Source organism: Arvicanthis niloticus, unplaced genomic scaffold (genome assembly GCF_011762505.2).
Source record: "Arvicanthis niloticus isolate mArvNil1 unplaced genomic scaffold, mArvNil1.pat.X pat_scaffold_752_arrow_ctg1, whole genome shotgun sequence".
NCBI lineage: Eukaryota > Metazoa > Chordata > Mammalia > Rodentia > Muridae > Arvicanthis > Arvicanthis niloticus.
In genome coordinates, this window is record NW_023046353.1 from 4,236 (window position 1) to 16,856 (window position 12,621).

Consider the following 12,621-nt stretch of genomic DNA (forward strand, 5'->3'; position numbering starts at 1 on the left):
GTGTCATCATTTCCTTAGGGGATTGATGTTTTACTCAAGGTTTCCTTCAACTTGAGGGATTGAACATCCTCCAGGGAGAATGAAAAAAAATCATTGTTAATTCAGCAAGGAGATGGATCAGGCAACACAGAATCCTTCATTAACACAGAAACTGAGCATCAATTATGTACTCATCATTTGTGAGTAGTTTGAAAATTTGTCATGGGGTTCTTGCATCCTGGTCTTCCATGAAACTGAATATGTAGTGTACTTTCACCTCATTTTTGATTAATTTTGGTTTGCAATCTATTTTGTTAGATATTAAAATAGCTACACCAACTTGCCTCATATGTCTGTTTACTTGAAATATCTTTTTCCACTCTTTACCCCAAGGTAATGTTTAATGTTGATGTTGAGATAAGTTTATTGTTTCTTTTCTCCCAGTGCTCTACCCACCCCCCCCATTTCCCCCACCCATCCACTCCTTTGTTTCTCCTAGAAAAAAGGCCTGCCTTGATGGACATTAACCAGCCATGGCATATCACATTGCTATAACACTAGATACCTTTTTTTTTTTCTATTAAGGCTGGATAAACCAAACCAATAGAAGAAAAGTGTCAACAGAAAGCCAACAGAGTCAGTGACAGGTCCTACTCCCACGGAGTCCCAAAAGAAGATCAAGCTACATGACTGTAACATATATGCTGCGGGCCAAACTTAGTTCCACACAGGATCCCTCGTTGTTGGTTCAGTCTCTGTGAGGCCCAAAGGACCCAGGTTAGTTGATTCTGTGGGTTTTCATGTGATGCCCTTGAACCTTCTGGCTTCTACAATGCTTCCCCCTTTGTTTCACAAGATTCCCCAAGCTCCACCTAACCTTTGGCCTGGGTTTCTGTGTCTGTTTCCATCAGTTGTTAGGTGAAGCTTCCCTAATGACAATACGGCTAGTCCCTAATCTATGAATATAGTAAACTATCATTAGGAATAATTTTATTCCTGCTCTGTATCACCCATCACTAGGAGTCTTAGCTATGGTCACCTTTATAGATTCCTGGAAGATTCAATTTTCCTCAGTTTCTAGCACATCCCATAGATGTTCCCCCCTCCCCTCTATTCCAGTTGTCTTCCCCAGTTCAGTTCTCTCTCTCTCTCTCTCTCTCTGTCTCTCTCTCTCTCTCTCTCTCTCTCTCTCTCTCATCCTCCCCACACATGATATTAATTGTGTTCTTATGCTGGCATTTAGGCATATGGTTCTGGATGATTAGAGGTCTAGGTGCTGAATTCTGGGTTTGTTGTGGTTGAGAATGTGTAGGTTTGCTTTGTTTCTGTTTTCTTTTTTGGATTTTTCAGAGTGTGTTAGCTAAGTGCCACCAACTTTAATGGCCTGCTTGAATGGTAAATTCATAGATAGAGTACTCACTGGTACTGGATAATGAGATAGGGAGGTCTGGGGGGGGGGATGATCTAAGGGATCCACAGGAAGTATGGAGAAGGAGATGAAAAACTCCAACTGGTATTCTATGACAGTGCTAAGGATGGGTCTGGAGTTACACATAGAATAGGTGCCATAGTTTGGGTTTTTATTGCTCTTAGGAGACACCATGTCCAAGGCAATTTCTATAAAGGACAACATTTAACTGGGGCTGGCTTACAATTTCAGAGGGTCAGTCCATTATTATCATGATGGGAAGCCTGGCATCCTGCAGGCAGGCATGGTACAGGAAGAGGCAAGAGTTCTATATCTTGATCCAAAGGCAGCCAGAAGGTGAGATTATCTTCTGCTTTCAGCTAGCATGAGGAATTCTTCCCCACTGGGCAGAGATTGAACAAAAGAGCCTCCCAAAGCCTGTCTACACACTTCTTCCAAGAAGGTCACACCTACTTGAACAAGGCCATTTCATTTAGTACAAATTCCATGGGTCAACCATATTCAAATGACCACCATGGATAAGGTCTGAAGGCAGCCTACCTGGTCTTTTGACAGGTATGGCCTGTGGTAGAACAGAGACTATCTACTGATATTGATTTTTTATTAAATGTTCCTATTTGTTATAATTTGTTATAAAATTTTTGATTCATTAGAACATTAGACACAGGTTTATTGCCTCTATAAAGAGAAATAAATATTTTTCATGTTAATTTAGTAACAATTGTTGGTTTTTCTTGCCCAATGACTGTGTCTAGAACTTATAGTTTTATCTTGAATAGAAATTTCAAAAGATTTGTCAGTGTAATGCTTAGCCCAGAGCTAGTGTTGAATGAGCTCTTTTTCATGGTCCTTATTTTATTAATTTTCTTATTTTGTCTTAATATTTTAATTTCCTTTTAGTGTGCCATTTTCAGAATTACCACTGTTCATTTACAGCACACTTTATTCATCACATTGAAAGATAAATTTTATCAATTAATCATTTATTGTTAAACTTTGTCACAATTTTTAATAACCAGTCATAGAAATATAAACCCTACACTGAGCCTATACAGACAAGACTAAACACAAAATATTTATTCTCTGTGTGTGTGTGTATTTATAAACTAGTGGTGCACTTGTTTTATGTGTATTTGTGGTATATGTACTTGGTGTGTGTGAGTGTGGGTGTGTACTTAGGCATCTGTGTGCATACACATCCATATTCATAAAAGAAGCCATAGAAAGAGGCTTCCATATTTTGCCCTTCATTGTCTGAAAGCGTATTTCTTAACTGGAGTCTCAATGACCATATAATATTGATTCCTTGGACTGGCTGTCCTCATGCTACTTGGACAAAACAAATATAGCCTTCTTCATTTCTCAATAAAACAATCTTCATTACTGAAAATACTATTCATGTACACTCATTGTTGGTTTGAAGGATAATGTGAGATTAATAAAACAATAAAATATTTGCAATGCTCTGCAGAAGAAAGTTAAAATTTACATAGCAATATGATTTTCAGAATACCCTCAGTGATTCTTTGAAGAAAAGGGCTCTTATTTATTCACTGTCTTCTTCACTGTTAGTTTAATGACTATTGTTGGCTCTCTTTCTGTCCCAGATCTACTTTTCTTGAAGTACTAGACCCTTAAAACATTCAAATTATTCATTTTTATTTTTGTAGAAGAATTCAATTTCATGTTAAAAAAAAAACAAAACAAAAACAACATTCCAAAATAAAGTGACCACTTCTACAACCATAGACATGTGTCCTTAACAGACAAACAATAAGGTTTTAAAGATTAAACCTTTGTATTTTCTAAACAATACTACTACACATATACAAAATGGTATGTGAATTAAAGCATGATTGAAACCTGCAACAATTACAAAATTATACACTTTTCATTAAGCTATTGATAATGAATAATTCATATCTGTAACATTGACAGTTGAAATGGATATGTTGCTTTACAATGGAAGATGTAAAACTGGAACAGATGCCAGATATTCAAATTACACATTCAAAAGCATACATTCAAAATTAGAAACCCACATCTACTAGAAACTAGCCTTATTTTATTTGATCTTTTGAAGAACTATTCAAGATTTTATAAGGAATAAAGATAAGTTTGCAATGAGTGGGCAGAAATATGTAAATTGTTTCAGTTGCATTATTTTAAAATAAGAAACAATAGAAAATTATAGAAATTAGAAAGAATGAAGAAAACAAACTCTGGACATCATAAACCCAAATGTAGAAGATTCCATTTTATGTTAAAAAAACACAGACTAGGCTACATAATTATATTATGGGTTTCTGACTGTTCAAAACTGGAACTAATAGAATAATTACTAGAAAGAAAACTAGGTAAATCATGCACTGAAATATTTCTGATAAGTAGAAACTATCTTTGTGCAAACTATAATGCATAAAGACAACATTATACACTCAAAGGTTCTTCTTGCTCAGGGTTTTCCTGAGAGCAACTTTAATATCTTTGTTTCTCAAGCTATAGAGTAGAGGATTCATCATGGGAATCACATTAGTATAAAACACAGAAGAAATTTTTCCTTCATCCATATACTCAGCTGAGGAGGATTGGAAATACGTAAATGCACCTGAACCAAAGAACAGAAAAGCAGCAATGATGTGTGAACTGCAGGTGTTGAAAGCTTTAGACCTGCCCTCAGAAGAACGGATGTGGAAGATGCTGGAGAAAATAAAACCATAGGAAATAAATATAGTTGAAATGGGAACAATGATATTGATGCTAGAAACAACAAAAACTACAAGCTTGTTGATATAAGTAGTCGTGCAGGAAAGCTGGAGCAAAGGAGGAATATCACAGAAGTAGTGGTTGATGGTGTTGGCATCACAGAAAGACAATCTCAGCATGCAAGCAGTGTGAACTACAGACTCAGAAAATGCAATAAAGTAGGAACCAAGCATTAGGCTCAAACATAATTTAGAGGACATGACAAGATTATACAACAGTGGGTTACAAATGGCCACATAGCGATCATAGGCCATTGAAGTCAACACATAACACTCAGAAATAACAAAAAAACAAAAGAAATAAAGTTGGGTCATACATTCCATGTAAGAAATTGTATTCTTTCTGGTTATAAAGTTCATTAGCATTTGTGGAGTGAACACAGAAGAATAACACAGGTCTACAAAGGACAAGTTAAAGAGGAAAAAATACATTGGGGTGTGAAGATGTGAATTCAGCACAGTTAGTATTATCAAAGATAAATTTCCCAATGCAGTGATCAGGTACACTGCTAGAAACACAAAGAACAAGGGTATTTGTAGATAAGGCTTGTCAGTTAAGCCTACCAGAATGAATTCAGTCACCAAAGTGACATTTACTGAGTCCATTCTTCTTTAAGAGAATCTGTGGACACAGAAAATGGAGCTTAGACGGTTATACACACAGAGAGACCTGGATTCTTCTCAACTGTAAAGTGTATGTTGTCAGTTTTTCTTCTAGTCATGACTATGTATACAGAAGCAGCTGGTGCAGATTCAAATAAATTATCTTAAACCTTATATCCAATGATACAAATTTTAGTGTTATTTATAAAAGATATCACAAAATATCTGCTGAGTTGGGAGGGCACCAGAGGTGTTAGGGAAAGCCAAATTATAATCACAATTCATTAAATGGAGCATACACATTTTCAAAAATAAAAATAAGAAACAAATATTCATTTAAAAAATAAGTGGAGGAAGGAAGAAAGTAGGAGAGAAAGAGAGAGAGAGAGAGAGAGAGAGAGAGAGAGAGAGAGAGCGCTGTTCATATACCTGTAATTCAGAAAATCACAATTTTCAGTCCAAAGAGTTGAGGTCTCTTACTTTCCTGTTTATCCATGCTTATCTAGATAAATATTTCAGATTCAAAGAGTGAGATCCTTCAATTCAAAAAAGGTATACCCAAGATTTAATTTTCCTTGACCAATTTCTGAATTGTAGAACATTTTTTTTTTTTTTTTTTTTTTTTGTGATTAAGGCATTGAATCTTTCCTGGAAGAAGAGAAAATGGGCCTTAAAGTCTAGGATGTGTCTGCTAATAAGCAGTGATTGTCTAGGTTTTTCCTCAAAGGAGAGCATTTATATTGAAGAAGGAGGTGAGGAAATTATATTGTACCCTGGATCTTGATCCTTATTTCCTTAGGGACCCACAATTATATTCATACTTTCCATACACTCTAGAGAACCTGCACCCCAGTGTAGATAGATAGCATCTTCCTTGCCAATTATCCTGATCTTAGAAGGGAATGCTTTAGTTTATGGTTCTTTCTCCCTTGTTTCCTCATGTTAGTGAATTTCTCAAGGTCTTGCTCCTGACTTATTAAATTCTATGTCTGAATAATTTAGCATGTATTAGAAAGTTACCAACAGTTCTCTGCTACCAGAAATATCATAGATGTTATGTAAAAAATATTTCTGAACATGGATATTATAAGCAAGATGGACATATCCAAAGACCTCAAGTCTAGATTGAGAGATGAAGACAAGTAAAATACTCTGACAGCACTACAAATATTTTTCTTTTATCTAAGAGACATTGGTTATCAAACTTCAGTGGTCAGCCATGAATTCATGCAAAGATATGACATTATATGGATAGAGAGGTTGTTTTTAATCTATTCATGAGGATATATTAATATATATGTAACTACAATTAAGCAAATAGAATCTCTGAATGTTAGAGAGAGCAAGCACTTGTGTGCATTGGAAAGGCTGGAGACTAGAAAAGACAAGTGGAAAATCATATAATTACATTTTAATTAAAAATAAAAAGATTAAAATAAATAAGTAAATTCTCTAAACAGTATTAAGAAAATAAAATAGAACACATCATCAACTGCATCATCTTACCAGTTTCTCTTTCTTAACCCAAACCCTCCCATAGTCACCAACTAATAGACCAGCTTTCCATTATTTTTTACTGCCGCACACACACACACACACACACACACACACACACACACACACACACAGACACACGAACAAATATATATGCAGAAATATGTAAATTAATCAAGTTAAGGCATAAAACATGTTGTTTTCCTGTTGTTAAGTTCTATATGCACAATGTGTTTGTATATGTATATATGAGAGTAATGTAGGTTACAAAGAGGGCCTATAAATACTGTGGTGCAGAGATCAAATGAGATGTGAGAAAATATGTAGGAAATATGATTAATGAGTCATAGGTTTTATACACAAGTTTTCCTATGCCTCCTGTAATTATTTATAATAAATATATACAATGGAAAATTTGAAGACAAATAATCTTGACCTGAATTTGTGTATTTAATAGTATACATAAAATATTCATATATAAAAACTTCAAACCATTTTATCAAATGTAAATATTAAAACTATTTAAAATAAGCCCTTCAGTATTTTTTTTAATTTTTTAATTGAATCCTTTTTACAGTCCAGATTTTATACCTCTCCCATTTCATCCACTGACTGTTCCACATCCCATACTTTCTCCCCACATCGCGACAACTATGCCCCCATCACGACATCCCAAGCACCACCAGAACTTCCCATTCCCTGGGGCCACCAGTCTCTTTAGTGTTAGGTGCATCTTCTCTGACTGAGCCCCAGCCCAGCAGTTCTCTGCTGTATATGTGTTGGGGGCCTCATATCAGCTGGGATATGTGTCTGCTTGGTGGTCCAGTATCCGAGAGATCTCAGGGGTCTAGGTTAATTGAGAATGCTGGTTTTCCTACAGGGTTGCCCTTCTCCTCAGCATCTTCCAGCTTTTCCCTAATTCAACCACAGGGGTCAGCAGCTTCTGATCATTGGTTGGGTGTAAATATCTGCATCTGATTCTTTCAGCTGCTTGTTCAGTCTTTTGGAGGGCAATCGTGATAAGCCCCTTTTTGTGAGCAGACCATAGCCTCAGTAATAGCACCGGACCTGGGGATCCCAATTTGGGCCTGTCACTGGATCTCCTTTCCTTCAGGCTCTTTTCCATTTTTGTCCCTGCAGTTCTTTTAGACAGGAACAATTCTAAGTCAGAGTTTTTGACTGTGGGATAGAAAACCCATCGCTTTACTTGATGTCTTGTCTTTCTACTAAAGGTAGACTCTACAAGTTCCCTCTCCTTACTATAGGGCATTTCACCTAATGTCCCTCCCTTTTAGTCTTGAGGTTCTCTCCCCTCGCAGATCTCTGGTACATTCTATAGCATCCCCCTACCTCCTACCTCCCAAGGTTGCCCGTTTCTATTCTTTCTGCTGGCCCTCAGCACTTTAGTCCTGACCATGTTTCCTCCTTCCCTTCCCTGTCTGCTTTTCCACCCAGGTTCCAACCTCCTTTCCTCCCCCTGCCCCTTGTGATTGATATCTTCTCTCACCCAAGTGGGATTGAGACATCCTCACTTGGGCTCTTCAGGTTAAATGTGTATAATTTTATTAGGAAGAATGCAGACAAAATGTATACCTTAGAAACATATATAAACAGGATATATTTCAAATTTATGGGGCTCAAACCATGGAAGAAAAGCACATTAATCATGATACAGAAGCTTTTCTTCTAAAGTAAAAGACTTTTTTTGTCTCTACAAATGGAATAAAAGTGTGACACTTAAAATTGGCCTGTCTACAGGGAGGTATCATGCATTACGATGATGAAATAGATTGGCACGTCATTTGTGTTTTTGCACCTTTCTTCAAGAAACTCTTTCTCATGTTCTCATTTAATGTTGGATGGAAGCTTGCTCCATGGCTATTCACTGAACTCTTTAGCTTTAGTTCATCATTCTGAGACTGAATTGAAGTTAAGAGAGGGGATAAGGATACTACATATGTTGGACTTCATATGTTGGACTGATTTTAAATAGTACCCAAATGTGCTCCAATCAGCATACACAAATGCAGTATCTTAGATAGAAACTTAAGAGTCTGAAAATTGTATTATTATTTTAAAAATACTCTCTGCAAAACTTCCCTTGTCGTCCAGCCATTAATACACTTCAGGGGATGCTGCTGTCTTTAAATGGTACACCAGGTCCCAAAGATATGACCTCTTGTACTCACTTGAAATCCTGCATGATATTCTCCTAGATTTGCAAATTTTAGAGATGATCCATGCAAAAAAAATGACTTTAATGTAAACTGATTTGTTTCGATTGAAAAATATGAGTTATTTTAGAAATAACTTCCCCTGTGAAGTATATGCTGTCAGTGTTTCTTCTAGCCATAACTATGTATACAGAAGCACTTGGTGCAGGTTTGAATAAATTATCTTATGTCTCATATCAAATGGTACAAATTTTAGAGTTATTTATTTAAAAAAATCACAAAATTAAGGAGAAAATCCACTTTAAAAGGTTCAGTCTTCCCGCACCTGCTGTCCTCTTTCACTAGGGCCCACCCACAACAATGGAAATTGGAAGCAGATACCTGGAAGTTATAGTATTGTTTGCTATTACACATTCTCCTTTGCTGTAGTATGAGTGAAAACTATATCTTTAATCAAAAACTAAAAGAAACAGATTGAACCATGGGAAGAATATTTCCTGGCTCCTTGTAACAGAATTATGAATCTGGAAGACTTGAGATCTGACCACATGGGAGAACCTCATCAGAGATGTCACAACTCTAGTTGCAACCAGCACCTCTTAAAATGCCTTGATCCCACTGTAGGCTCCCTTCTGAAGAATATTTCACTTGAGTCTCATTTTGCACAGAAAGGAAATAAGCTCACTGAATTCCCTCATACATTAAGAAATACTTTGGACTCATGAGTTGACAGGTTGGGAGGATCTCAAGGAGCTGGGGAAGAGAAAATTATAATCACAATATATTAAATAAAAATATGTATTAAAGCAAATATTCATTTAAAAAGGAAGAAAAAGCAGAGAAATAGAGGAGAGGAAGAGAGAGAGAAAGAGAGAGAGAGAGAGAGAGAGAGAGAGAGAGAGAGCTGTTAGCATACCTGTAATTCAGAAAATCACTATTTTCAGTCCAAACATTTGAGGTCTCTTACTTTCCCATTTATCGATGTTTCTCTGGATAAATATTTCATATTCAAAGAGTCAGATCCTTCCATTCAAGGAAGGTATACCTAAGACTTAGTTTTCCTGAACCAATTTCTGAATTACACAACATTACTTGTGATTTAGGCTTCATGTCTTTCCTAGAAGAAGAGAAAAGGTGCCTTAAACTATGGGACGTGTGTCCTTATAAGCAAGTTTCTGAGACTGTCTAGGCTTTTCCTCAGAGGACAGCATTTAGATTGAAGAAAGAGGTGATGAAATTCTACTGTAACCTGGATCTTGATCCTTATTTCCTGAGGGATCCCAATTATACTCATACTTTCCAATCACTCTAGAGAACATGCATCTCCAGTATAGATAAATAAACTCTTGCCTTGCCAACTATCCTGAACTCAGAAGGGAACTCTGAGTTTATGGTTCTTCTTCTCTTGTTTTCTCATATTAAGTGAATTTCCCACACGTCTTTCTCCCAACTTTCTCAATTCTGTGTCTGTGAACTTCAGCATGTTTCAGAAAGTCACCATCAGTGCTCTGCTACCAGAAATCTCATAGATGTTATTTAAAAACGTATTTCTGAGCAAGGTTGACAAAAAGAAGGGGGACATCTCAAATGACCTCAACCCAAGAGAGCTGAAGACAACTGGAAAATTTTGTCTGTGCTACAAATGTTCTTTTTCATCTAAGAATCATCCTCTAATTGGTTATCAAATATCAGTGGTCAGCCATGAACTTATGCAAAGAAGTAACATTATATGGACAGATTGCTTTTATCTATTGATGAAAATATGTCAATATATATGTAATGACAATTAAGCAAATAGAAACCTTGTATTTTAGAGAAAGAATGTTCATGTAAATTGGAAAGGTAGGAGACATGAAAGGGCAAGTGGAAAAACATGCAATTATATTTTTATTAAAATGAAAAGGATTAAAATAAATAAGTAAACACTCTAAACATTTAAAAAATACAATAAAACACAATTGCATCATCTTCCCAGTTCCCCTTTATTACCTCAAGCCCTTCCAACGTCACCAACTAGCCAATGTCCTACTTCTCTTATTTTTATTCCACATGTGCATGCACACACACACAAACACACACAGTGTAAAATATATATATATGCACAAATATGTATATTAATCAAGTCTCAGTAAGGCAAACACCTTGAGGTTTTTTTTTAATGTTAATATGCTTTGTATCCACAATACCATTATATATTTATATATGTCAGGAATGTAGGGGACAAAGAGGGCTAATAAACACTGGTGTGTAGAGATGAAATGAAGTGTGAGAAGATATGCAGGAAGTATGCTCAATGAGATTTATACACATGTCTTCCTATATGTCATGCTACTATTTAAAATGAATAGATACAATGCCAACTTTGAAGAGCAATCATCTTGAAATGAAGTCATGTATTTAATAATACACAAAAATATTTATATACAAAACCCTCAAGTAAAGTATTTAATTATTCAAAATTTAATCCTTTAATATTTCAAAATGTGCAGATTTACAAAATATGTGTCTTTTTATTATAAAGATTGTAGACAAAATTTATACTGTTGGAAACACATATGAGCAAGAAATATTTCAAATCTATGGGACTTAAACCATGCAATAAAAGTATTTTTATCAGGATATAGGAGCTTTCCTTTTAAGGTGAAGGATATTTTTTTCTGTAAACTCGGTGCAATTGTGACACTTAAAATTGGCCTTTATACCAGGAGGTATTATGCATTACAATGATGAAATAGATTCGTAAATCTTTTGTCTTTTTTTTTATTCCTTCTTCAAGGAACTCTTTCTCATGTTCTCATTTAGATTTTGGATAAAGATTGCACCGTGGCTATTACCTGAAGTTTTTGGCTTAAGTTCATCAATCTGAGACTTAACTGAAGTTAAGAAGGAGGATAAGAATACAGCATATGTTAGACTCCATTGATTTTAAACAGTACCTAAACATGCCTCCATCAGCATACATGAATAAAGCATTTTAAATAGAAGCTGAAGAGTTTGAAATTTTTATTATTACTTTAAAAGTACTATCTTCAAAAGGTCTCCCTTTTAGTCTAACCATAACTACACTCCAGAGAATGCTGCTGTCTTTATATGATGCACCACTATGTCCTGAAGATATGACCTCTTGCCCTCACTTGAAATCCTGAATGCTACTCACCTAGGTATGCAAACTTTATAGATGATTCATGAAGAAAAATTAATAATTTCAACATGAATTATTTTGTTTCATTTGAAATGTATGAGCTAATTTTAAAAATTATAACTCATGATAGCTACAAGACTTCCTTTGTTTGTTTTAATATGTAAATATAAAATTTTAAATTGACCAAATCAAGTTGCCACCATCATCATCTTTAAGTAGCCTAACATAAAATCACAGAAGCCTATGGATTATTTGGATACACTGGTAAGACCAGGCATTTATTCTATGGAAATAGATAGACAGAAAGATGGGGCAATAGCCAGATAAACAAAGAGATGGACAGTTAAATAGGCAGCAAATACTGTTATGTCATTGGGTTAACATCTGGCATCTATAAAAGTCAATGTTGACCTGTCCCCATGAATATCAATGTGCACAGATTTTCCAGTAATCTCCATTTTTTGGAACCTGACAGTATTGGTGAGTTTGCAACTATACTGTGTAAGAAAGATCAGGTTTGGCAAACCTCTCAGAATGCACCATTCTCAGTGGGTATGTATCTTCCCTACTAAAAAGAAAAAAAAAAAGTTTTAAGTTCTTTTGTTTGCTTTGTCTTTTCCCTTAACTTAGAGTGAAATGACATTGGAGTATTGCTCTCTCTCTTTTTTTTTTTTTTTTTTTGCTTATGATGAAGATACTCAGATGTCCTCTGTATAATTTACAAAGATGCATTCTTTCTAAGGGTTTCAAAAGAAACAGCTTTCAATAACACCTTGCTCAGATGGACAAATATTCATAAATAAAATCTGAAGTACACAGAATTGGTTGTGTCACAACAGAATTTTACCATTTCCACAATTTCTCATTTTGTGTAATGTGTACTATTTAAGAATAATATTGATGAAATCCTTTGCTGTTTTCCCCATTTTTATTTAGAACATGCATGTATTTCTGTCCAATTATGGAATATAGTTCTTCAAATAATACAGAAAATTTACACTAGAGTTGCATTTTATTATTATTCAGATACTTTAT

The 12,621-nt window shown here is 35.2% G+C and overlaps 1 protein-coding gene across 1 annotated transcript; it reads right to left on the minus strand.

The window, feature by feature from the left end:
* Positions 1–1,551: 1,551 nt before the first annotated feature.
* Positions 1,552–9,588, minus strand: LOC117702397 (olfactory receptor 8B3-like). The gene is made up of 2 exons (XM_076706439.1): positions 9,361–9,588; positions 1,552–4,795 (listed from the first exon to the last, which is right to left on the minus strand). The coding sequence occupies exon 2, from the start codon at positions 4,777–4,779 to the stop codon at positions 3,847–3,849; it is 933 nt and encodes a 310-aa protein (XP_076562554.1). The 5' UTR covers positions 4,780–4,795; positions 9,361–9,588; the 3' UTR covers positions 1,552–3,846.
* Positions 9,589–12,621: the final 3,033 nt, after the last annotated feature.